At 35.8% G+C, this 26,547-nt stretch overlaps 1 protein-coding gene across 1 annotated transcript in view; it reads right to left on the bottom strand.

Annotated features, from left to right (window-relative positions):
- Positions 1 to 223: 223 nt before the first annotated feature.
- NTMT2 (N-terminal Xaa-Pro-Lys N-methyltransferase 2) overlaps positions 224 to 26,547 on the bottom strand; it is a 33,246-nt gene continuing 6,922 nt past the window's right edge. The window contains exons 2-4 of the mRNA XM_074220365.1: positions 15,244 to 15,419; positions 5,002 to 5,251; positions 224 to 4,148 (exon numbers count right to left, since the gene is read on the bottom strand). Of these exons, the coding sequence (XP_074076466.1) occupies positions 3,865 to 4,148; positions 5,002 to 5,251; positions 15,244 to 15,419 (710 nt within the window). The 3' untranslated portion in view covers positions 224 to 3,864. The remainder of the gene's footprint in view (positions 4,149 to 5,001; positions 5,252 to 15,243; positions 15,420 to 26,547) is intronic.

Raw genomic sequence — 26,547 nt, 5'->3', positions numbered from 1 at the left:
CCAACCGCCTTCTAAATTCCATGATAGATAGACCACACTTGTCCTTCTTCCCACTCTCTAGCCTCTTCTTCAATCCTAGTTCATAGAACTAAACTTAATATGTCATAGACTTGAGGTCCTTCATTATTCTGGAGGACCTCTTCTATACATTTTCCATCTGATAAAGGGCTTTTGTTTTAATTTTTTCCTAAAATTGGATGCCCAGAAATAAGTGAATTAGTTGGCCCTCCCTTGGAAGATCATAGTCCCTCCTTATATGTATGAACTCATATGTATTGTTCATGTTGAAAGTCAATCTTGGAAAAATTAGAGTATTATAAATACAAGAAGTTTTATTAAACATCTTATTCATAAAACAATGACATGGATATAACATTCAAAACTATTTCATTTTAATAGTTTAATCAAAATTATCTTTTACATTAAACCAAACATTAAATTGAATCTGGACAATTCAATTTGCAAGTTTGTTCATAATTGATCCTTTTTTTCTACTTCTTCAATCCCCATTGCTTTATTATGCAGCCTATTACCCTCAGAGACAGAAATTGATCCAATTAGTTCAAGTGAACATCAGTGCTGCTACTTTCTATTTGTATGACCTGCAAGTCATTTCCTTTCTCGTGGTTTTAATTTTTTTATTTTTTAGGTTTTTTTGTAAGGCAATGGGGTTAAGTGGCTTGCCCAAGGCCACACGGCTAGGTTATTATTAAGTGTCTGAGGCCGGATTTGAACTCAGGTACTCCTGATTCCAGGGCCAGTGCTCTATCCACTACGCTACCTAGCCGCCCCTCTCGTGGTTTTAGATTTGACTACACTAATGTATGATTCTGTAATACTATTAACTATTGTGTGTTGGGGAAACCAATAGTTAAATAAAATTAGCTTTATGATTTTCATTTACCCATTCAAAGTCAGAAACCTGGACAATCAATAACTTGTTCTTAAAACATGGGTGGGTAGCTAGGTGAAGAATGGATAAAGTACTGACCCTGGAGTCAGGAGGACCTGAGTTCAAATCTGTCCTGAGACACTTGATAATTAGTAGCTGTGTGACCTGGGGCAAGTCTCTTAACTATACTGACAAATTTTTGTCAAAAAAAAAAAGGATGCATGGTGCTTTACAAATACTTTTTGAAGAAAGGATTGAAACTTTTCTTTCCAATTTAGCAACCTTTTAAGAGCTATGTGATTAGAGTGTTGGGTCTAGAGTCAGGAAAACTCATCAAAAGAAAAGATGATGTGTACCCATCACTGACACGTAATCATTCCAAGGGGTTCCTATCATGGTGCTTCACAAATCTTGATGAACAAAATTCTGTGCTTTTCCCTTCCAGTTTTGCCACCTTTAAGAGCTACTGTAGATGCAGTAGGCAGAGTGTTGGATCTAGGGTCAGCAAGACTCATCAAAAAAATGTGATGTAGGGGCGGCTAGGTGGCACAATGGATAATGCACCGGCCCTGGAGTCAGGAGTACCTGGGTTCAAATCTAGCCTCAGACACTTAATAATTACCTAGCTGTGTGGCCTTGGGCCAGCCACTTAACCCCATTTGCCTTGCAAAAACCTTTAAAAAAAAGGTGATGTGTACCCATCACTGATATGTAATCATGTCGGGGGTTCCTATCATGGTACTTCACAAATACTTGGTGAATAAATTTCTGGGCCTTTCTTTTCCAGCTTAGCAACCTTCTAAGAACTATTGATGATATAGTGGATAGAGTGTTGGGTCTACGGTCAGGAAGATTCGTCAAAAAAATGATTTGTACCTATCACTGACATGTAATCTTGTCAGGGGTTTGTTACCGTGATACTTCACAAATTCTTGTTGAATAAAGGACTGGGCCTTTCCCTTCCAGCTTAACAACTTTCTAAGAGCAATTGGTGATTCAGTAGATAAGAGTGTTGGGTCTAAGAGTCAGGAAAACTCACCTTCCTAAGTACAAATCCAGACATTTATAGCTATGTGATCCCTGGCAAATAACTTAACCCTGTTTGCTTCAGTTTCTTCATCTAATAAAATGATTGGAGAAGAAAATTGATAAACCCCTCCAGTATCTCTCCCCCCCCAAAAAAAAACCTCAGAAGGAGTCACAAAGAGTTGGACACAATTGAAACAACTGAAGAAAAGAGCTTCTGAAAAACACCTGATCTTTCACACCCTCACTATATTAGAATGTAAACTCCTTGAAGACAACTGTATTGTCTTATCATTGAAACTCATACACTTTCCACCAAAAAATGATATTATCAAATATTTGCTGAATGAATACAACAGTGAAGACATTGTTCTGTTAGAGCAGAGTCAGGAAGACCAACTATGAATGCCAAGAACAACTAAAAGGTTTTGTGGGAGAAAGGGAATTAATTCTGGATTAAAGAAAAGAAGAGGATCAAAGAGGACCACTACTCAGAATGAATGAAGTGATAATAATAGATAACAGAGTGGATATAGAACTGCTTGCTCTTTGCCTCTGGGTTTTGTTTTGATTTTTTTCTGCCAAAAGAGAGTGATTTTTGGACTGGAGAGGATAAAACAAAAAAGTAATGGCTAACGAGGGAGTTGAAGCCAAAAATAACCAGAGAGATAATAAAAGAGCACTTAGCTGCTCTTGATGAGTTCAAGTCACTAGGACTGGATAAACTTCATCCCTTGGGAGTGAAAGAACCAGAGATGTATTTGTTGAGCTACTATTGTTGAGCAATCTTTGAAAGATGTTGGAAAGGGGGAGAGAGGTCTCAGGCCTAAAGAACTGTCTACTTTTTAAAAAAAGGAAGCATAGGAAATCTGTAAGTCATAGGCCAATAGGAGAGACTTTGATTCCTAAAACTATCAAGAATGTATTATTGAAGGGATGGTGGGGGGGATAGCATATAGAAAAAGAAGAAATGATCACCATGAGCCAGCAGGCCTTCGTGAAGAATAAGTCACGCCAGGTTTACTTCATTTTCCATTTTGACAGGGTTACTAGTCTCACAGATAAAAGAAACTCCATTGATGTATTAGGAAGAAGAGCATTTATATGTTGCTTTAAGGTTTGTAAAGAATTCACATGCGATTTCATTTGATTCTCACAACAACTCTGTGAGTTGGGTACTATTATTATATTAATTTTAAAAATGAGAAACACAATCTGAGAAAGAGATTAAGGAGCTTGCCCAGTGTCCCACAGCTATTAAGTATCTGATGCAGGATGTGAATTCAAATCTATTTGAATTCAAATCTAGTGACTTCTTTGCTACACCAAATGGTTTTAGATTTATCAAAGCATTTCACAATGTTTCTCATACTTTTCTTGTGAACAAAATAAAGAGGTGAGAGAGTTGTGGCTAAGGTTGGCTGAGTTATGTTTAAATACTAGTTCAAAGTGAAAGAAATTTAGTTATTTTAACTGACTGAAAGCTTGAGAAATGTCAATAGTATGCTACAGCAGTAAAAAAAAAACCCAAACTAATAATGCATCCTTAGGTTTCATAAAGAGAAACATAGTAGCTAATACTAGGGAAGTGATGGTTTCACAGGATTCTGCCCTAATCAAATCACATCGGGATTTTTGGTCTAGACATGATTTTAGAAAAGATATTGACAAACTAGAGAGCATTCCAAAAAACACATTCGATGCCATCGTGCAATGTCTCATCATCATTGCATATCAGAATGACTTGACTGAAGTGAGGATCTTTAGCTAGGAAAACAAAATACTAATGAAGTTCACATTATTTGTCTTAAGTGTCAGAAGGACTATCATATGGAAGAGGGATTGACTTAGTTTACTTTGTTCTGGGACTTGGTTTCTTCCAATGTAAAATGGTAGGAGAGTGGGGTGGTATTGGACCAGATAACCTCTAAGATTCTTTTAAGCTCTCAATCTATGACCCTATGAATTTCCCTTCTACATAGAGCAAACATCCACACTGGAACACATTGCTCTGGGAAGCCCTCTTGTTTCTCTTCCCGCAGAACCGCAAGCCCACTCTTATGAATGAGGCTCCGGAGGATGTCTATGTCCCGGATGACGCTGCTGTCAGATGAGTCAAAGATACACCCCTGGCGGGCCACATTGTCCTTTAAGATGATGATGCCATTGTCCCTCAGGCCTTCACAGCAGCGAGACAGAAACTCAAGAAGGTCTTTATCAGTCAGGTTTCCTGTAGACAGAAGAGGGGATGCAACTATAGCTAAGTGGGTTGTTAAAGAACACCATTCTGAATTCTGGTTCTAGTTCTGCTATTCATAGACCAATCATTAAACTCTGGAAAATGAGGATAGGTCTACTTTATCAGCCTCTCAGGGAATTTTGTGATAATAAAATGGAGCAAGACTTCTAAGTACTCAGGAAAGTTGTGTCAGACAAACAAGATGGAACATGTTTATTAAATCTTATTTTCATCTATATTTATCTATATATCTAATTAATATCTATAAGATATTAATAGTTAACTTGTTCTCTTAATTCAGCCCTCCTCAGTGCAGGTGAGATTGTGGAGGATAAGGGGTGTATAAAAATCCACTTTAAAAGAGGACAATGAAGACAAAGAGATCCATTCTATAAGCCCTGATAAAAACATATTCCATCAGTTATCAAAACATTAATTCTGGTGACTCCTGCCACCCCTGATACATATTGAATATATCTCACTCCAGAATATAGGCCATCTCTTTTGAAATGAGTTGTCTATAAAATGGGGAAAACATACAATAAAGTAACTGAAAAAAGTATAAAAGTTATTTCACTTAATAGATATTTCATATAAATTTGTTACATTTCTCTAAATTCATACAAAAGCTTTTCACAATGCTTATCATGACTTTCTTCATCATTTTTCTTTATCTGTGTGAGAGTATAATCACAAATCTCATTCAAATCTTCTATAACTTAGATATACAGGGGATGTATATTAGTATGGTGTCCCCTACAACATTTGTTCTGAATCGGGTCTTCCTGTATTCCTTCTAGCTAGGACATTGAAAATGAAAATGGTAGAACAACGTAAGACTAACCAGAAACCCATTGAATCCAAATAACATCATATTTTCGGAGAGCAGGTGTGAATTCTTGAAGACTGTAGCAGTAATAAGTTTCTACTTTATCACCTTTGGATTGAAGGTAATTCTGGGCTTCAGTCAAAAAGACTTCCATCATGTCCACCAATTCCACACTGTTGAAAACTGGAAGCAAGACATGTTTGCTGACCCTTCCTATCCCAGAACCACAGTCTAAGGCACAGTCAGTACCTGCTTTCCCAGGACCCTGTAGATGGCAAAAAGAACAAGTAAAAGTCAACTAAAACTGTGTCTGAATCAGTGAGCTTTAAACTTCCTAACTGTTATCCAATTATCTCAAAGTGTAAAATTGTATCTTCTAAGACATCATCCAGGCCAACCTATTTTTCTTTTAAAGAAATATTTTTGTCTAGGTCTCCCTACGTCACCCAGAGCAGCCACTTGTGGACTTGTTCTCAACTGAGCAGCTAAAAGAGCTTGACCTATTCCCTTTCTGGCCTGGGTCAATGTGCCCCACTTTAGGCAGCCTGGTCATCATATTCCTCAGGGCTCACCATTTTAGTACTGGATCTAGTGAGGACGCCCAATCAACCTTAACCCTCTTCAGTTCAGCACTTGTGAGCTTAATTGATTCACCAGCATCAGCCTGCTTAATGGAGAGACACCTTGATAGCTAAATGGAGGATGTATTGGAGTGGAGAGAGAATTGAAGAAGTGGAGGCAATTAGTATAGATAACTTTTCCCAGGAGTTTTGATTGAGAAAGGGAGGAGAGTTCTAAAATGATGGATAATAGTAAAAGATTTTTGTTAGTGGAGACCAGAATAATATTTGTAGGCATTAGTGAAGGAATTTGAATATAGAGAAAAGCTGAAAATATGTTGGGGTAGATGGAGTGTCAGAGGGGTTCATTTGCTAGGGAAAAAGGTTTTGGTCTTGCTCTGGAGAAGGGCCATCCCTGTATCAGAGTCTGTAAGAAAACATCCAAGTCATTGTAAAAAAGGAGGGGGAGAAGGAACTCACAGAACATAGTTTTAATTTTCTCAGCAAAGCATGAGGTAAAATGTTTGGCTAAGGGGATAAGATTTGGAATGAGAGAAATGAGGAGACAAGTCTGAACTAAGCAGCTATAGTGAATGGGATAGGAACATCTATTAAGGAAGGGTAGTTAAGTTGCCTGAACAGCTAGGTGTGGAGTGGATAGACTTAAAATCAGGAAAATCCATCTTCAAATCTGACCCCAGATACTTCCTTGCTGTGTGACCCTGGGTAAGTCATTTAAACTTGTTTGCTGTAGTTTCCTCAACTATAAAATGAACTGAAAAAAGGAAATAGCAGATCACTCCAGTATCTTTGCCAAGAAAACCCCAAATAGGTTTGGACATGACTGAAACAATTGAACATCAAGAAAAGACTTCCTTGGTTCATTGAGGACCCAGTTGAGATTAGATGATGTTAATTTAACTTTCTCCAGCAAGTCAACTATACTAGAGGAAGTGAACCTGGGTTCCACCTGGACATGTTGAATGCAGACAGGAGTAACTACAAGTTATCCTAGATGGTTTGCAAAATTCATGGAATGGGACAAGGAAAAAAAAGATTGAAAAGGAAGAAGCAAATCGCTTTAAATGCCAAAAAGGATATTTGATACTAAAGGAGATAATAGGAAGGCATTGGAAGTAAAATGATAAGATCTACATTTTCTAAAAATCACCTTGGCAGCTGAATTTCTATGGATTAGAAAGAGGAGACACTTGAGCCAGGGAAACCAATGAGAAGGTTATTGCAATAGCACTAGTGGAGTTGAGTGGAGTTTGATCTAAGGCCATACCAAGTGGAGGTTCCTTCCTTGAATGTACTGGGATGTCCCAAAATACCACAGCAAAAGAGTTACAACAGAATGGGACCTACATGGCTAGAAGCAAATGGATAAGTTCTATATTTTTGCAATGATAAGGAGATCAAAGCAATCATGCAATTACTTGAAAATTGAATATTGGGGTAGTTAGGTGGCGCAGTGGATAGAGTATCGACCCTGGAGTCAGGAAGACCTGAGTTCAAATGTGACCTCAGACACTTAATAATTACCTAGCTGTGTGGTCTTGGGCAAGTTACTTAATCTGATTGCCTTAAATAAAATTTTTAAGAAAGAATTATAATAAATATTGAATATTTCCTGAAATCTCTTTTGGGAAGCCTAACTCTTTTCTGCTTAGATGGTCTGTGGTTTATTTTAGGTATCATGTGGATAGAATGGCTGTGTACAGTTCTTTAGCTTCACTCTTTCATCTCAAAGTCTAGACCTAATATTACTCCAATTCATTTTTTTAAGGTTTTTTTTTTTTGGCAAGGCAATGGGGTTAAGTGGCTTGCCCAAGGCCACACAGCTAGGTAATTATTTAGTGTCTGAGGCATGATTTCAACTCAGGTACTCCTGACTCCAGAGCCGTTGCTCTATCCACTGTGCCACCTAGTCACTCCCAATTCAATTTAATTACTTTAATTTTAATTTACTGTTACCTTTTCACAAGGCATTATAAAAGGATTCATCCTCTTGGAAGAATACATTTGCATATAAAAGTAAATACAAAGTTAGTCTATCAACAAACACTTAATAAAAACCTCCTATGTACCAACCAGATACTTGGTCTGCTCCTAGAATTCAGAGAAAGACAAAAGACAGTTCCTACCATCAAGGAGCCTCTATTCTTTTGCGGAAGACAATATATAGATAACTAAATACACACAAGAAATGAAAGGAAATTTCATGGTGAAGAAAATAATCACAGCTGGTGAGATCAGAAACATATTGTGTTCAGTTGGAAAAAAAAGGGTTACCTTTCAAGACTGTTGTAATACCAAGATTTTATTTTATATTTTAAAATTGCATGACTGATCCCCTCACTCCAAAACTGGGCAAAAAACAAGTTTGTACATTCCATTGCTGGGGGGCGGGGAGTGGTGGTGGTGGAGAATTAGCCAAAGCAAACTCTTTCATATTGAAAAAGAAAAATAAGACAGACATTTTTCTGATTTTAAAAGTTTCAAATGCATCAAATTATTTTGCCAAAGTTGGGATGGTCTCTGTGTAAACTTTGTGCTTGAAATTAAGGTAACTAGATACTTGAAGCTGCCAATCAGAAACTTGAGTAGAAAACCTACTCATAATTTCTGGTCATTCAGAGCAAGAGAAAAAAAGATATGAGAATGGAGAGAGAAAGAAAAAAGCAGGGAAAAAAAAGTCAGTTACCCCTTCCACACAAAAGCCATTTTTCTCAACTCTAGGAGAGACTAGGTGCTGCCCTTTCAAATGAGGACTACAAGTGTAGCACATGGAGGGACACCTCAAATTAAAGGGTTTCCCCAGGATCTGCTGCCTTGGTTCCTAAGTACTCTCTTGGTCTACATGCATACAAACCATAGCTCACTAGCTTCCACAAACTTATTTATTTATATAGTCAGTCAGAGAACACAATTAGTTCAAAGCAAAAGAACTTAATATAAAGGCATAGTCAAACAGGAATAAAACATGTCCCCCCATAAATCTGGAGTAAACCCTCCCCACACACAATCAGTGGGAAGAAAAGCCACACATATATGGATCATGCACATGGAAGAACAAACTCATGCCTTGAAAAATACAGCCCCTTTTCTATCTTCTGGTGATACCATAGGACAACTTTTTCCATGTGTAATCCCTGCTTAACATGACAGCTCTATTGGAGCTCTGTTGGACTCATTGCTTCCACTGTACTCAAGGCTGACTGAATGGTGCTTGGCCTGAAGTTGAAGTTTAATGGAGATGTGGTCTTTGCCAAACCTGGCTCCTCTATGCACCTCTCTGATGGATATATAATCTTCCCCAGACACTACCAGGCATAGTTCTACTGAATGTTTCCCTGTGGAGTGTCTCTCTGTTTACTACTTCTGGCTTCAACCAAAGTCCTGGGATGTAATAACTTGACTTCTCTGGGGTAAGAGAGGGTTTTGCAATGCTTTTCTTAAATTCTTAAATTCAGAAATCAAAGACTATTTTAGAATTCCTTTTAAAAAGTAGACACACAAGCTGGGAGTCTGACAATCAAGTCACTGCCACAAAGGCCTGGAAACTAGTACAGAGTCCAAGGTGCAAAAGCCTCAGTAGCACTGAGGTCTAATGAAGTGTGGAAGTTGGTGGCTGGTATAGGAAGGATCCTGAGCAATGGGGAAGTGGTATAGCCATTGGTGATTCCTTCTTCACTATTCTTTCCAGAATCTTTGGAAAAGGAGATGTGGGTTTTAATTAGGGGATTGGGTAGAAAAGGAAAAGCAACAATTTGGTACAGATAATAAGCTGGAGAATTAAATTGACTTAAAGATGACAGAAATGAAACTATGAAAAAGCTTGTATGATAAACCTTATGTGAAAAAAGTTTGTGGTTTTGAGAAGAGGAGGATATCCTCTACCTAGGATTATCAGAATTATGTAACAGAAGTCAGGAGAAGTCTTTGTTCAGTATCCCTTGGGTCATATTTCATTGTTCAAATTCTTATTCCTTTTGCCAAGTCCTCCCCCTAATAAAAGATTCCTGTCTCTTCAACTGATCCTCTCATGGTATGTTTATTAAAAATAATTATGTCTTTAAGATGTTTTACTAATTGGTTGAATCAATGGTATGTGTGTGTGTGTGCGCATGTGTGTGTTTGTGTGTGTGTATGTGTATAAAAAGAGCTAGACAAAACCAATTATTCTTCTGGTTTGTTGTATATAACTTTACATCTTTTTGTCCCTTATACCTTCCTCATTTTTACAGCTATGTCCCTTTTGGGGGGAGTTAAATGGTTTCTTTCCTTACCCTCACATTCAAAATTCTCTGAGAAAGAGATGGGGAGCCTAAATTCATGGAGGAAGTCCTAATGCTACACACAGACACCATAAACACTCATGACTAGACATATGTCCACTCTCAGATTTCAAAGAATACTTCCTAACTGAGTCCCTCCCTGCCATGTTTGACTTGCAGATGAAATCATTTCACAAAAACCATGAAGTGGAACAAGCTAGACAAAGGTTTGTTTGACTGTGCCTAGCCTATGGGGAATATAAAAGGTATATATATATATATATATATATATATATATATATATATATATGTATATATGTATATATGTATATATGTATATATACATATATATATGTATATATATTATATGTATGTATATGTGTGTGTGTTGATTTTCTTCCATTTAAATAATTTCATAAAATGTGGATAATGAGATATATGTCTATATACACATATATATGTATATAGAGATACATAAAACACATATATGTATATGTATATATAATGTCACCCACAATCCGTACTTAGATTTAACTGGACACAGTACAGTTATCTACAGTCGTGCAAGAATGGATATTACAATACAATCTCCTAGGACAGTATTTCTCAAAACTTTTTGGTCTCAGGACCCTTTATAAACTCCTTTATAAACTTAAAAATTATTGAGGACCCCAAAAAACTTTTGTTTGTGCGGTTACAACCATTATATTACATTATATTACTATATTAGAAATTAAAAGTAATAAAAATTTTAAATATATAAATTGAGAAATATATTTATATATTATATGTTAACATATTTGATAACAAATAAAATATTTCAAACAATCATATTTCCCCCAAAAATTTAGTGAGATTAGAATTGTTTTACATATTTTTGCAAATCTTTTTAAAGTCTGACCAGAAGATGACTGAATTCGCATATCTGCTTCTATATTTGATCTATTGAGATGTGTTGTTGTGGTTGAAGTATATGAATAAAATCTGGACTCTAGTTAGAAAAGGGAAATGCATTTTAATAGACAAATAAAATATTAGTTATTTTGAAAATAATTTTGACCTTGTAAACTCTCTAAAAGGGTCAGTTTTATTGACCTCTAGGAGTAGTCAGGCCACAGTATGAGAAGTGCTGCTCCAGAGTACTGGCTCCTTCTCCCCAGTCCCCACCATTAAGGGTCCATCTCAGATTCAGGAAAAACAGAATTTAAATCCTACCTAGGATGAATGTTGATTGTATGACCCTAAACAATTTATTTAACCTCTAAGAACCCAACACAAGACTCAAAATTTCTGAAGAGCAGTACCTTTGAGAAATAGTTAATATGGGAATTTGTTTTGCTCTCCTAGACCCATCTTTTATAATACCTTGGGTTTTTTCTTTTTCTTTCAGGATGGGAGTTGGGGGAATGGGGTCCATTGGGTAGAGGGAGAAAAAATAAATGCATGAAGGTAAGGGAGGCAATAAAATTCAATTTTAAAAGACTAAAGGAAACTTAGACCAAAATCATATTTCTGGGAAACAGAGAGAACTTTGAAATACTAGCCATTTTTAAGAAAGAGCAAATTCATTACTTCAAGAAGTTGGAGAATGGCAAGACATCAACAGTGCTATTAGCAGGAACCTAGTCTTGTTTATTTATCTGTTCAAGAAACGTATTTACAACAAATGTAAACACTCTCTTGCCTCGTTGTAACTACATGCCGAAGCAAAAGCAATAAAAGTATTCAAACAGTCTGGCTTTTCCCAGTTGACATACAAATAAATCTTGTCAGGGACAAATATTTCCTCACTTCTTGGATCTTGCTCTGGCTACTAATTTAGCAGATCATTAAGGTCACCCTGGTGTAATAGTAGTAATATTAACTTTAAAAATACTCTGCTTGTATCCAATTATAGGACACTACACAATGAGCATTGATAGCTCTGAAAGAGAGCCTTTATAAATCCCTGCCATTCACCAAAGACAAAGGTCATAAAGGTTGAACTCATATTCTCAAATGCCATTTAGTCCACCTCTCTTAGTACACAAGGAAACGAAGACTTTGGTATGTTAAGGGACTTTTTCTACAGTCAATGAGATAGTAGGTTTCAGGTAAAATTTGAAGTTGGCACACAGATTCTGTTACAATAAAAATACAAAAATCTTTCTATTTTCTCATTGACCCAACTTTTCCTTGCCCCATTTTTTCCATTCCATTTCCATCAATATTAGAGAAAATGGAACAAGATTTCCTGTCCCAAGGAAATTGGGAGTTATCATCATTATATGTCCTTGAGCCCCTACAAAGTGAGGAGAAGGGGAATGAGAAAAGTCAATGGAATAATCCACGAATCCTTGTAGACAAACGATCATCTTATTCAAAGGGATAAAATGGCAAGGTGAATGACTAAATTCCTAGAATTATGGGACTAGAATCAAGAGGCAGCACATTCCATTTTGGGATCTCTCCACATCCTTATATGTCCTTTTCTTGAGGCCCTTCAGCATCCAAGTTTATTTCTCCAGTGTGTCAATATTCTTATTAAAATGTAGCTCATAGAACAGAACACAATATTACAAATATGCTTTGATTTCAGGGTGACTTTTCTATCTCCCTTATTGAGCATGGCAAGTCTTGATGTTATACTTTCTCTCTGTTGATTATCTCTAATTTGGTGTCCCAAAATCTTAGTGAAATTTTAAGCTATTGAAGCTTTAAAGCATTAAGCTTTAGGGTGGCTAGGTGGCGCAGTGGATAGAGCACCGGCCCTGGAGTCAGGAGCACCTGAGTTCAAATGTGACCTCAGATACTTAATAATTACCTAACTGTGTGGCCTTGGGTAAGTCATTTAGCCCCATTGCTTAGCAAAGACTAAAAAAAAAAGCATTAAGCTTTAATAGCTTAAAACTTCTGTAAGACTTTTTGGAATGATAGTCTGAATATCTTATTTATATATAATTGTTTGCTTTTTGTTTCTCCATTAGATGGTAAGATCCTTGAGAGCAGGAACTAACTGTCTTTTGCCCTTTTTAGTATCCTTGTGATTGTAGCAAAGTGCCTGACATATAATAAATGTTCATTTACTATCAAATATTCTAAGCTTGACCAGGAGAAATTGGAAGAGAGAAGTGGTTGATACTCTACTAAAAGTAGGGCATAGATTTTTACTATTTTCACAAAATATTGATAAAATTGTGAATATATGATTTACAAACACCTGCCACGCAACTCTTGATGCGGGAGCTGACCAAAAGAGAAAACTACTCTCCAGATGGTGTTTATCCTGCATTCTCAAAGAAGACCAGGACATCAGGGAGATGGTGCCATGACATGTAAGTGAATTGGATTGAAGTGACGCAGGGCTGTGCAAAGTTATCAGCTTTACTCTCTTTCCTGGAGACATGTGGGTTCAATAGTCAAATATGGATCAGGATGACTGAAGATGACTTTGAATGCAATGGGAGAGCTTGGCCTTTTTAAACTAGGATCTTTCCCAGGTTTCAGTTTGACTGAGGCAATACCTATTCAGTGTTTAAGACTAGGTACCATCTTCCACAACCCTGACAATTCAGATATATTTGGGGAAGGAGGAAAGAAATTCAAGATTCAAAGGCTTTCAACTATTATTTCATATTATTTCTACAATTTAACTATATTATAGAACAAATGGGTTCATAGACACATAAGCTAACCCCAAAAGTCTATAATTACCTTTGTGAGAAAATTGACAAGTACCTGATAATCAACTGACAAATTAACTTTTGGAATATTATCTTAATGAGTTGTGAATTTTCCACGTACAGACTCTAGAACCTTCTCATAAATGGTTTATTAAAAGGATTAGGATAGTCCAAAATGTTATGCCCCTAGAATTACATGCAAAGAGTAAAAGCCTACTGTAGCACTGAATAGTATAGAGACCACATGATGACTTTCATGATTCCTACAGGCTGAAAAGACACTCCCTCCCATACTCCTCCCCACTACAAAAACAAATTACCTTGAATCTACCTTGTACATATACATATACATATATATATATATGTATATATATATATTATTTGAATATTGTTTCTTCATGAACTAAGTTCCTTCAGGACACATGGTTTTAATTTTTTCTTTGTTAACTTTGGCACCTAGCATACTGTCTAGTTTATGGCAGATACTTTAATAAGTATTTGTTCATCAATTGACTGAGATAGTCTTGTGACTATCTAATGAAGGAGTGAGGATCACAGATCTAGAGCTCAAAAGGACAACTATTTGTCCAAATCACTCATTTTATGGTTAAAGGAACTAAGGAGGTTATCATGTTCAAAAACTAGTAGATTTCAGGAGTAGCATCTGTTCTCACTCATTCATTCACTCCACAGATACTTATTGTACTCAAACTTCTACTGGACTTTTTTTTAAAGGATGTAACTTAGTTATGTCCATGCCTACTGGTGGACCATATTTGTCTTATCTAAGGACCAGCAGAGTTAAGTGACAAGAGGTTTACCCCAAATTGGAGTCATGGTGATGAATTTTTTGGTGATGCAGATTCTCATCAACTATGTTATATGAAGGGTCACAAACTGTATCAGAGTATAGAGTGCCCACATCAGGTCAGTAATTCCTGAATTAATTAAGTAATTCCCGAAGCACTAATGTACTTCTCTGGAATTAAAAAAAAAACCTCAACATATCAATTATTTACTTTTCTATTAATACAGCAATATATATACATATATATATATATGTATAGTTTTAGCTGAAGGAAATTAGAAAATACCCAGTTACATCTATGATTTGCAATTGTATAAATCTTCATTCATTAGAATGTCAGTTGCCTATCTGGGGAGGTTCAGAAAAGAAATGTATCTTTGAATCTTTGATGTCCCCTTCTGGTATCAGTATCATGAATGGAAGATAACAATAACAAAAACTAAAACAACCAACATTTAGATAGCTAGGAACTATGCTAATTGCTTTACAATTATTTTCTCATTTGATTCTCACAATCACTCTGGGAGATAGGTGGTATCATTATCATTATTATCCCCATTTTATAAGTGTGGAAACTGAGTCAAACAGAGATTAATTTGCTCAGTGTCATACAACTAGTAGTATTTGAGGCTAGATTTTAACTAAGGGTTTCCTGATTCCAGGCTCAGGACTCTATCCACTGTGTCACCTACCTGCCTTTTTCCTGAAGTATGTGGAATTAATGCAACTGCAATACTGGATCAACTATTGGTTTCATGAAGCCTAACCTTATTGGTGGGTCCAATAGAGGATACACAAGTCCATCTTCAAAATAGTTCAGCCTGCAGTGGTCCAGTTGATGAATTCCATGAGTTTCCTCTAGTTCACCCACCAAGACTGAAAACAAAATCCCAGCTAGTGCATCTGCACACTTTCTCCCTCACCAAAGCTTCACTTGGATAACTCACCCCAACAAACTTCCTAAGAAATTTCCGGGAGGCCTGGATATCGGTGTTAGACAGTTCAATATAATCTCCCATCATTCCCTCTTCTGTCGCTGGAACTTCACTGTAGAAAAGTTTTGCTCTGGCATAGAACTGCATCTCACCATTAATGACTTGGCTTGTTAAAGCATAGAGTTTCACTGTAAAGAGAACATCACAATTGATCATGAGATATGAGCTACATCTTGAGTTTATTCTCTATTGGCATCTCTAGTTCCCTTAAGAAGCCCCAGGATAAGGATTTGGAATAATTAGGACAAAGGATAATCAGTAGGGACTGATGGTACTATACCAACTCTGCAGTCCAAATGGATGAGCTAATTTTTTTTTAGATTTTTGCAAGGCAAATGGGGTTAAGTGGCTTGCCCAAGGCCACACAGCTAGGTAATTATTAAGTGTGTGAGACCGGATTTGAACCCAGGTACTCCTGACTCCAAGGCCAGTGCTTTATCCACCACGCCACCTAGCCGCCCTGGATGAGCTATTTTTAACCTCTTACCTTTGGATTAATCTTAATTTCATTTTCAGAGGCTGAAATTGGAACTGTTGTAATTTCCACTATATATTTTATTTTTAAAGCAAAAAATATAAGGGTGACTTGCTAAATAGATTGCTTTATTTGGCTGATGATGACAGGGACTCAGTATAAGAATTTGGAAATTTAAACATAGAGAGGTATAGAACCATCCTGATATATCAAACCAACTCTTTACATAGACTCAGCATCATTTTTTATAACAACACTCTTTCCAAGTCAAAGAAATCTAGAGATCACATCACCTACTTGGAATGTCAGGCATTAGTGTTCACATTTTGAAAGACTATAAAAAAGTCCAAGGGATAGCAAATCATAAAGTCTTCTGAAGATATAGATATTATATATAGTTCAAGCTTCTCATTTTTCATATGAGAAAACAAACTTAGGGAGGTGATAGGGTTTGCCTAAAATCACACAAGTCTTAAGTGACTGAGGTAAGAGTCAAACCCAGGCCTTTTGACTCAATATTCTCCAATACACCATGATAACCTCATGAATCCTGTACAATTTTTGTCTTAATCAGCCAATTAATAGATATTTATTGATTACCTTGTAGGTGGCAAAACTATTTTTAGAAGATCAAAAATAGTCTCTGTCTTGGAAAAAAAAAACGTGGTCAAATTGAAGAGCTAAGACAAGTTATTTGAATGCAATCAAAAAGTAGCTATTAAGTATTACTAATACTGGGTAGTGTACTCAGTGCTAAGGATACAAAAAATTAACTAATAGGGCAATTTATTTGTGACTTTGAATGAACATCACTTTAGAGATTTGGTTTTAGCCAGAACCTCTGCATAGACATCCTTACTTTCCTTTGTGAACCTGTTTGGTAGATGAGAGTACTTGGTCTTAACAACCTGGCTTCCCTTAAGGCATAAACAACTGAATTAAAAATAAAAGGGCACATTTCCAATTCACATATTTGTGAAAATAAAACTATATAAAAATAAACAAGCAAAAATGACAAAATACTCACAATAGATAAATAGCAAATGTAGAACTCAATGGTTCTTCCTAAATTTTATAGCGATCTTTCACATGGGCTCTCATGCCTAACAGAGATTGAGACTTTGATCTAAGTTCACCCCAAAGCCAGGTATGGATCCCATTGTCTCCAATATGATTTTCCATACTCGTTCTTCCATTTTAATAAGACAACAATGATATCAGGTGACTTTCTTCATATTAACCCTTGACTGAAGCAAAGTTTTATGTTCCCTCTGCTCAGAAAATGACTGTGGACAATGTTCAGGTCAGCAACATCAGTAATTGGTTACCACTTATCATACTATTTATTCTAGTTTGGGGGTATTTGATTCTTATTGTCTATCTAAATGACTCTAGGTTAAAGAATAGAAGGACCTCGGAACTGGAAGAGGTCCCCCAATGATCATGTAGCAGAATGCCTTTTTTTCTTTTTCTTTTCTTTATTTAGACCTATGATTTCATCAATAAGAAGATACCTTCAAATATCTTGTTAATCAGCTCCTCCTATTGGTTAAAAAAAATGAATTTACATTCCCATAGGTTACATATATTTTTAATATATATATGTACATATACAAGCATTGAACATGTACTTGCATGTATATAATATTTGCATGAAGATGTATTAATAATTACAAAGAACAATAATAGGTAAGGATAAGTAATAAATAGGTAATCACATAATCATTAGGTATTCATGATTCTATGATTCCTAATAAGTAACTGTAACTAATAGTAATATAAGTAATAATATTATAAAAATACATATAAGTGTATATATAACCAAAAATAATTGAAGATGAATGAGAAATATGAAATATTTAAATAAAATTTCAATAATCAATAGTACAAAATTCATTTTTACTTTTAAATATCATTGCTAATGATAATTTAGTAAGAGATATGTGACTTAATATTCATTATTTTGAAAAATCTTGGTTTAACACCTTAGGATACTGCAATTCTAAGATCTGATTCTAAATTTGATTTCAATACTTAGAAATTAATGAAATAATAATAATAGGTGACATTTATATAGCACTTTAATAGTTTTCAAAGGTCCTTACAAATATCTTCTCATTTTATTCTCACAAAACCCCTGGGAAGTGGGTGCTTTATTATCCCCATTCTACAAACAAGGAAACTGAGGACTACCAAAGCTGTTATTTGCTCAGGATCACACAACTAATAAACATCCAAGGCAGGATCTTCAAGACTTAATGTCTAGAGTATTATCCTCTTAGCCACCTAAATTAACTTTCTTTCAATCCTTATTTTAATGGTTGTCTGAAAAGAATAATTCAGAAAGATATCTATTACCACATGAAAAAAGAACATCATTAGTTATAATCAATCATGATGTTCATTTTTCAAACATCCACCAATTATGCAGTTTTTAAATGTAAATTTGACTAACAAATTTGTAACTTCCCTTGAATGATTCCAATGTTATTCTTGCAAATAATCACAAGATACCATCATAATTTCTGCTTTTAAAAAAAGGAGTTTAAAAACCACTGAAACTCTTTATTTTGAAAGATTTTTTTAAATAAGCTAGAAAATAATTCCTAAGTTTTTAAAGTGAACATGACATAATAGTTTTTGCACATGTCATCCTTTCATTATTTTCACCAATTCAGAATGAAAAAAAAAGTATCTATCAAGAAATGGTGATCACATAAAAGGGTAAAAAAACCAACTTGTACAAAATCTAGCAGCTCTTTTCATAGTGGCAAAGAATTGGAAATTGAAGGGATACCCATCAACTGGGAAATGATTGAACAAATTTTGGTAGATGAATGTGGTGGAACACTATTATTCTGTAAGAAATCATGAGGGATGGGACTTTAGAAGAGCTTGGAAAGGCTTACATGAACTGGTGCTGAGTGAAGTGAGCAGAACCAGAAGAATATTATTCACATTAAAAACAACATTGGGTGATGATCAACCAAGAGGTACTTGTTCATTTCAGCAGCACACTAAGCAAAGATAATTCTAAAGGACTTGTGATGTGAAAAAAACCCATCCATATTGAGAGATACAGAGAAGGAACTATGAAGTTTAAATGAAGACCAAAGCTTACTCTCTTCAATTTTTAAAAGTTGTTTTATTGTGTTTTTTCTCTACTGTTTTTTTCTCCCTTGCAATTTGATTCTTCTTTCACAACATGAATATATGGATCTATGTTTAGCATAGTTCTATATGTATAGCCTATATTAGATTACTTTCTGTCATGGGGAGGGAGGGAGAAAAATGTGAAACTGAATACCTTGGGGAAAAAAAGATTGCTGAAAACTACTATGAAGTGGAAAAATAAAGAAAGAAAATATAAAAAAGAAAAGAAAAAGGTGATCAGCAATTTAAAATATTTAAGTGAAGAATGATGAGGATAGAGAAAAGGCCAGCAGATCTGGCAAATAAATTATCAGTAACTTTGAAGAGAGTAATTTGTGAGGAGATGAATATAAGAGACTGTTAATCTGGGATCCTAGAAGGAAACAGACACACTCTGGAGAGGGGGATATTTGAGAGGAAAAGGTAATATAATGAGATCTAGGGTGTAGATTGTTTCTCTTCCACACATACATATTCTGTGCTACTAATTTTTTCCACCAAAGGCTGAAAAACATAAGGGTGTATTGATTAGCAAAATGCACATTAAAACATCTCTGAGGTTCTACCTCACACCTATCAGATTGATCGATATGACTAGAAAAGAAAATGATCAGTGTTGGAGGGGATGTGGAAAAACTGGGACACTAATGCATTGTTTGTGGAGTTATGAACTGATCTTTCTAGACAGCAATTTGGAATTATGCCCAAAGGGTAATAAAACTGTGCATACCCTTTGATCCAACAATACCGTTATTGGGTCTGGATCCTGAAAAGATCACGAAAAAGGATAAAAATCCCACATGTACAAAAATATTCACAGCAGCTTTTTTTGTAGTGGCAAAGAATTAGAAATTGAGAGAATGCCCATCAATTGGGGAATGGCTGTACAAATTGTGGTATATGTATGTGATGGAACATTATTGTTCTATAAGAAATCATGAAGGATGGGATTTCAGAAAAGCCTGGGAAAGAACTACATGAATTGATACTAAGTCTGATGAGCAGAACCAGAAGAATATTATGCACACTAACAACATGGGGTGATGATCAATTATAATGGACATAGTCATTTCAGCAGCACAATAATCAAAGACAATTTTAAAAGACTTGTAATGAAAAATACCATCTGTATCCAGAGAAGGAATTGTAGAATTTAAATGAAAATCAAAGTTTATTATCTTTCATTTTTAAAAGTTGTCCTATGTATCATTTTTTTTTACTCTTTAATGTTTTCTTCCTTCCATTTGTGTTTGATTCTCCTTTCTCAGCATGATCAATATGGATCTATTGTTTAGTATGGTTATAAATGTAGATCCTACATTAAATTGTTTTCTGTCATGGAGAAGGCTAAGGGAAGGGGGGAAGGAGAGAGAGAGGAAGGGGGAAAACTTTGAAAAAAAGATTGGTAAAAATTAACATTGCATGTAATTGGAAAAACAAATAAATAAAATATTTTTAAAAAACATAAGGGGGAGGGGAAGTAGGAGAAATTAAAGGCACCTGTGATAACCATGAAAAAATATGATTGGGAAGATTGGGGGATAATGAGAGAAAAGGAAGGAAAAGAATTTTGCCTGGGCCATCTAAGTAGTATTCACACTATTAGCACCCCAATTAAAAGTGTTAGAATGGGGAAGTATTGAGCTTTCATTTTAATGCTTATCATAGCCAAAAAAACAATTTTGAAAAAAAACACTGGAAGAAAAGATTACATTATTGAAGCGGATACTAAAGTTGCTAGGAACCCATTTTCCCATTTTTTAATTAACATCGTGTTCATGCTACCATCATGTACTTGGGGTCATGTCATACCACCATCCCCACCTGAAGAGGGCAGGACCCTAGTTTAAATACCACCTTCCCATAAAGAACACTTCTTCAACCAATAAAAAATGGCAACTGCTTTGTCTAAGGCAACTGAAAAGTGATTTGCCCATTGTTACACAGTCAGTTCTTCCTAATTCCAAAGCCTGCTCATAATTGATTATATTATATTGCCTTCATATTACAAGAAATTTCATCAAATCTTTAGGCCTTTATTTCCTGTCAGAGCAGGAGAAATGATTTGTTTAAGGTCACACAGTTAATGAATTATTGAGTTAGAACTAAATCTGTGGTTTCTTTAATGTCATCCAATACTCTTTCCCCATTACAAACAACACTACTTTTCCCTTGGAGTTCAGTATTGGTTTGACCTTTACTGTAGAGCATTGCCAATGACAGATTTCTGAGATCTAATCAAATAAACCTGAGATCTCAGAAACTAGTCATGGCAGCAAGGCAGACCCTGGAGAGACCCTTTGTAAGTTATCTGAATAATAATATTATTTACTGTACATGGCTCCTTTCCCCCAAACACTCCAAGCTCAGAAGGGATCAGATCTCACTAATCTTTCTCACATCCCTGTGAGTTGGGGTGTGAGGCCAAAAATAGCTACTTACATTTTATATAACAGGGAGTGGTAATTCAGGCCAGGCCTCCTGAAAACACCTAGAATGAAGTTCTATTCATTAGATGAAGCTGGCTCATGATGAGTCCTCTTTTATATCCAACTCAGCTAAGTCCTACCTTCATTTTACCCTGTCAAAGAATTTAGGAATTTTTTAGATTTAGAATTGGCAACCTTTGCGGTGACCAGATATCTACTCTAAAAACTTAGTTATCTTACTCCAATCTGGACTCAGATTTAGGGATGAAGGATGCCCTAAATTCTAAATTTCTTAATCTCTTACCCATCAACCTTCCCCTACGGCTACCTGAGTTCTACCTGGACTCTTAGGACATCAACAAAGAGGACTGAAGATGTAGAATGTCATGCTATTCTGCAAAATTATATTATTTAAAAAATTTTTAATTATATTTTAATTTATGACATGTTTATGTCAGATATTTATCTCTTATATGTCCATAGACTATACAGACACTAGATGTCTGTGAGCTGAATGAAAAGAACTACTTATATCCAAGTAATGGAATAGGAATCTGGAGTTCTCTAGTGCACTTATAAGTATTAGCAAGAAGGTGGGTAACAAAACTTTGGTATTTTCAAACCTAGAAATTATCTCAGGACCTTCATCATTAGTTAGTATCAATCCCACTCTCTCTAAGGTACATAATACAGTTTATTGTTTAAATTTAGTATTTAAATATTCTAATAATCCATGTCCCATGTGGGACCATTTTATTGGTTAGTTTTGTTAAACTGTTTTTTTCTTCATTTCAAAGGAAGTTTCAATGGGGATGGAGCAGGGAGAAGAGGAGTTATTGAGAAAAGACTGATAGAAAAGATGAAAGGCATAACTATAACTTGAATTAGAAGAAGGGAGAACACTAGGCTTTGATCCCTAAAAAACTCTGTTTGAGTCTTGGCTCTGCTTCCCCTCAGCTGCCTTGTGCTGGGCAATGGCTTAACCTCTTTGATCCTCTATTTCTTTATCTGTAAATTGGGGATAATAAAATTTGCAGTGCCTACTTAGCAGTGTTGTTGTTAGGATAAAATGAGATTATATCTATAAAGTTCTGTGTAATGGTAGAGATTTATATAAATGTTAGCTGTGATTGCCCAATTGTGAATATTTTTTTCAAGATTACAAGAAAACAAATCAAGGCCTTCCTTGTTGCAATGAAAGCAGTAAAATTACCCATAGTCATCATCACCTGTTTAAGTCAACTGCTTGGTAGAGCCTATTAAAACTTTAATGCATGAAAAGAATGTTCCCGTCTTCCCATAGTGCCAGCAACATTTCCAACACAAGAGGAATACATAGCTCTGTGGGAACCTGGCTCAAGAGGGGGCCTTTTCTGGTTTGTCAGTTCAACTACTTCTTTTCACCTACTTGACAGAAGCATTTAACTAAGTAAGATATATGAGTTGTCCCAGTGGCCTCCAACCTCTCCCCTCCTCCTAACTTTAAATGTGGCCCATGTTGGACCCTGAGGGAACAATTCATAGAATTACTCCTTTACCTGGAGAAGAAAAATAGCTTTGCCTTCCGGGATATATGATAATGTCATTTTAGAATTCCTTGGGGTGGCAAATTTATCAACCAATGGAACTAGACTCAGTGAATGTTCTTTAAAGATGGTAGAGTAGTTTTTTAAAAAAAATACAGGATTTGGAATCAAGTAACCAGAGTTTTAACTCTGTCTCTGATACTTGCTGTATAGCCATAACCTCTCTGATGCTATGCTTCCTCATATTTAAGATGAGAATATTTATTTTTGTCTTACCTAATTCAAATCAATAAATATTTATGGAATGCCTACTTTGCAGGGCACCAAAGATTCAAAGACAAAATAAAATCGCTTTTACTCTCAAGTCAGTATAGGAGTATATAATGAGAGATGAAATAATATTAGACATAAATATAATGATAGAACATGTACATAGATAGACAAGAAGTATGCATGAAGACATACAGAATAATTTCTAGAGAAAAAAGATCATTTATTCCTGGTAACTTCGATTTACAATGCCAAGTTTGGAAGAGGAGAAAAGATAATGGGTTTGTGTTAGACATGTTGAATCTGAGATGCCTGTAAGTCTGAGCTGTCCAAAAGGCAATTGGTTTTAAGAGAGGGGTTGTGATGGAAATTTGGAGAAGAGACACGTTTGGAACAGCTGTTGTGGAGAGCAGATAAGTGTAGCCATTAGAGACAAGTAGAAGGGTCGAGTTGTTATTGTAATTGCTCTGTTCAAATCAAGTAATATAAACTTGTAGTGGATCGAATCAGCATGGTGGCGTGACTTCTATAATTCTATTCAACAGCACCTGAATAGAGCAAAGAGGAAAGAATGGGAGAAATTCAGATTAGAGCTTTGGTAGGGAAGAAGTGAATGCCAGCCTGAGGGTTTTGTATCTTATCCTAGAGACAACTGGAAGTCTGAACATTTTTGAGTAAGGTAGAAATGGAGTCAGAATTGAGATTCTGAACTATCAGTTTGGCAGTTGTTTGGAGTATAATTTGGAGAGAAGAGATAATTGAAGCCATAGGGGCTAATGAGATCACCAGGGAAAAGAAGGAAAGTTATGAAAGAGAAATGTATAATTTAAAAAGCTATATAAATGTTAGCTATTATTTTTAATTGGACACTGATTTTCTGGATCTATATTAGGTTCTCCCAAAAGACAATCGAGAGTTTATTTCAAGAAATCGATGGCTTAATAGCTTCATAGTCCTAGAAATGGAATTAGTGAATGAATAAATTAAAGAAAATGGATTTATTAAGCACTTACTATGTAAGTCCTAGAAGACAGTAACTATGGTTTTGCCTTTCTTTGTACTCTCAGCACTTAGCCCAATGACTGGTACTTATTAAGTTTATTTACTTGATTACTTTTTGTGACACTGAGCTAAGCTGTGGGGTTACAAATATGTACAGAAATAGTCTCTGCACTCAAGAAATAAGAGGAAAAAACATGTACATGGAAGTGGTGTCCAGAGAGGAGAGCTTTTGTCGGAGGAGTCACAGGGCTGATGAATGGAAATAGAGGACAATTGATCTTCTGTCTTTCCAAAAGCTATGGTAGTATAGATTATTAGTGGACCCAGAGCAGAAGGTGAAAAGCAGGGGAGGTAATGCAGTATGTGAACAGCAGCCAGGTCAAGATCACCAGGAAGACAGTTGAATAGAATAGGGAGAGTACCTTCATGATCATTTAGTCCAAGATTCCAATGATATGGATGAGGATATGGGCCAAGAAAGATGAAGGGATTTGCCCAAGGTCACATGGAAAGATCATGTTCAAATACAAATTAAGCTATCCTAAAAGAAGACCTTGACAAGGAGTGAATATAAGTCCCCCCAAAAAAAGTGTTTATTAAATAGCTGCACTACTACCCAAAGGAATTGAATCTAGGATTGCAGGGCTTGTAAGAGAAAACTCCCTTCTCAATATGGGCTGCCACCTTCCTCTAGATGAGGGAAGAGGGATCCAGGGTTAAGACCAATACCAACAGTGTGCTGACTGAAAATTAAAGGTGCGGGGCAGCTAGATGGCACAGTGGATAGAGCACCGGCCCTGGAGTCAGGAGTACCTGAGTTCAAATCTGACCTCAGACACTTATTAATTACCTAGCTGTGTGGCCTTGGGCAAGCCACTTAACCCCGTTTGCCTTGCAAAAAAAATGAAAGGTGCTACTTAGCTAAAGTGAATATAATAACGAACAGTAAGAACCTTGTCTGGCTCATGGACCTGTGTAAAGAGTAATCTGCCTTGACTGAGACTATCTCACTACTACTGTGACCACCTCCCCTACCCCTTCCTCACTGATGCCTGCATGTTTGCTCTCAGGAGTCCCCTACTTTAAAGTTTATTTATTATATGTACTTTTATAATAGATTTTTTTCTCCAAAGAGCAAAACTAATTGCCCTAGAACTAACCACTAACTTTATAAAGGTCAACCAATTGCATAAGATGGGGAGTGCTCTTATGAATGCATGGAAACTTCCTAATTGGTTAAAAGTGACTCTGAGATTGTAGAATGAGCCAATAAGCTTATTGTTAATGCTTCCTTAGTGAGTAACTAGTATTTTCTGGAAATTTTCTATATTGGGGGTAAATATCCTCAGTTGAAAATAGTCCTAGTCTACCCTTTAGGGAATCCATATCTATATCCTCCTTGAACTATCATAACAGATATACTCTTGGGCACTGAGGATAGTTATTTGCTAAAAAAAAAAAAAAAAAAAGAAGAAAAAACAAAAAACAAAAAAGATTGATAGTCCTGGATGTAGTAGTAGTTCTAAAGCAGACTACCCACTATATCAGTGCCAGACCCAGTAATAGAGCATTATTGCCTATTTTTGACTGCCTTCCATATCCATTGGACTCTGATCTAGTTGCTATAAGGCAGTTAATAATATCAAATTCAAACAGAGATGGGGCCACCTAACCATACATAAGGAATCCTGCGGGTAGTATATAAGAAAAACACACATTAACATTATCTGTTTCATGTGTTTTATACATTATATTAAAATATTTCTCAATTATATATTAGTATGGTTTGAGTCTGAATATCTTGGAAAGATTCAGAGTTCTCTTATTCATTTTAGACTCACCTAATCTTACAAGGGATTTAATGCAAGGAAGGGAAATCCAGTGTCCTCTACTCAAGATTGGGTGGAAACATTCTTTTTCTAGAAACCCAAGACTATTTCTTTGTTCAAGGATGACATATCATTAGAAGCCCCTCATTGCTTGAATGATACATAAATTGTATCTGCCATGATTGTCTTTAGCCTAAGAGAGATGGCAAAATGACCTTTCTTTTATTAAGATCCTGCTGGCCATTTTAATAAATGATTAAATTCTCCAGAAATGATGTCTCTTGAACTTTTTAAAATGTCACATCTTCAGGCCACCTCACTGCCCTAAGTCAGGAGGACTTGAGTTCAAAACCAGCCTCAGACACTTAATAATTACTCAGCTGTGTGACCTTGGGCAAATCATTAATCATATTGTTTTGCAAAAACAAACAAACAAAAAAGCCAAAATGTCATATGTTCTAGGTATCACTTGGATTTTGGATATAATTTTTTGGGGGGGAGTTAGTTGTTATTAAACACTCTATATGATCTATGAATAGTTCCATTAATCCTCCATTCTCAGAATAATATAA

The sequence above is a fragment of the Macrotis lagotis genome, chromosome 2, assembly GCF_037893015.1.
Source record: "Macrotis lagotis isolate mMagLag1 chromosome 2, bilby.v1.9.chrom.fasta, whole genome shotgun sequence".
Classification (NCBI taxonomy): Eukaryota; Metazoa; Chordata; class Mammalia; order Peramelemorphia; family Peramelidae; genus Macrotis; species Macrotis lagotis.
Note: the sequence above shows the minus strand (reverse complement) of the source record. Positions and strands in the feature narration are given on the sequence as shown.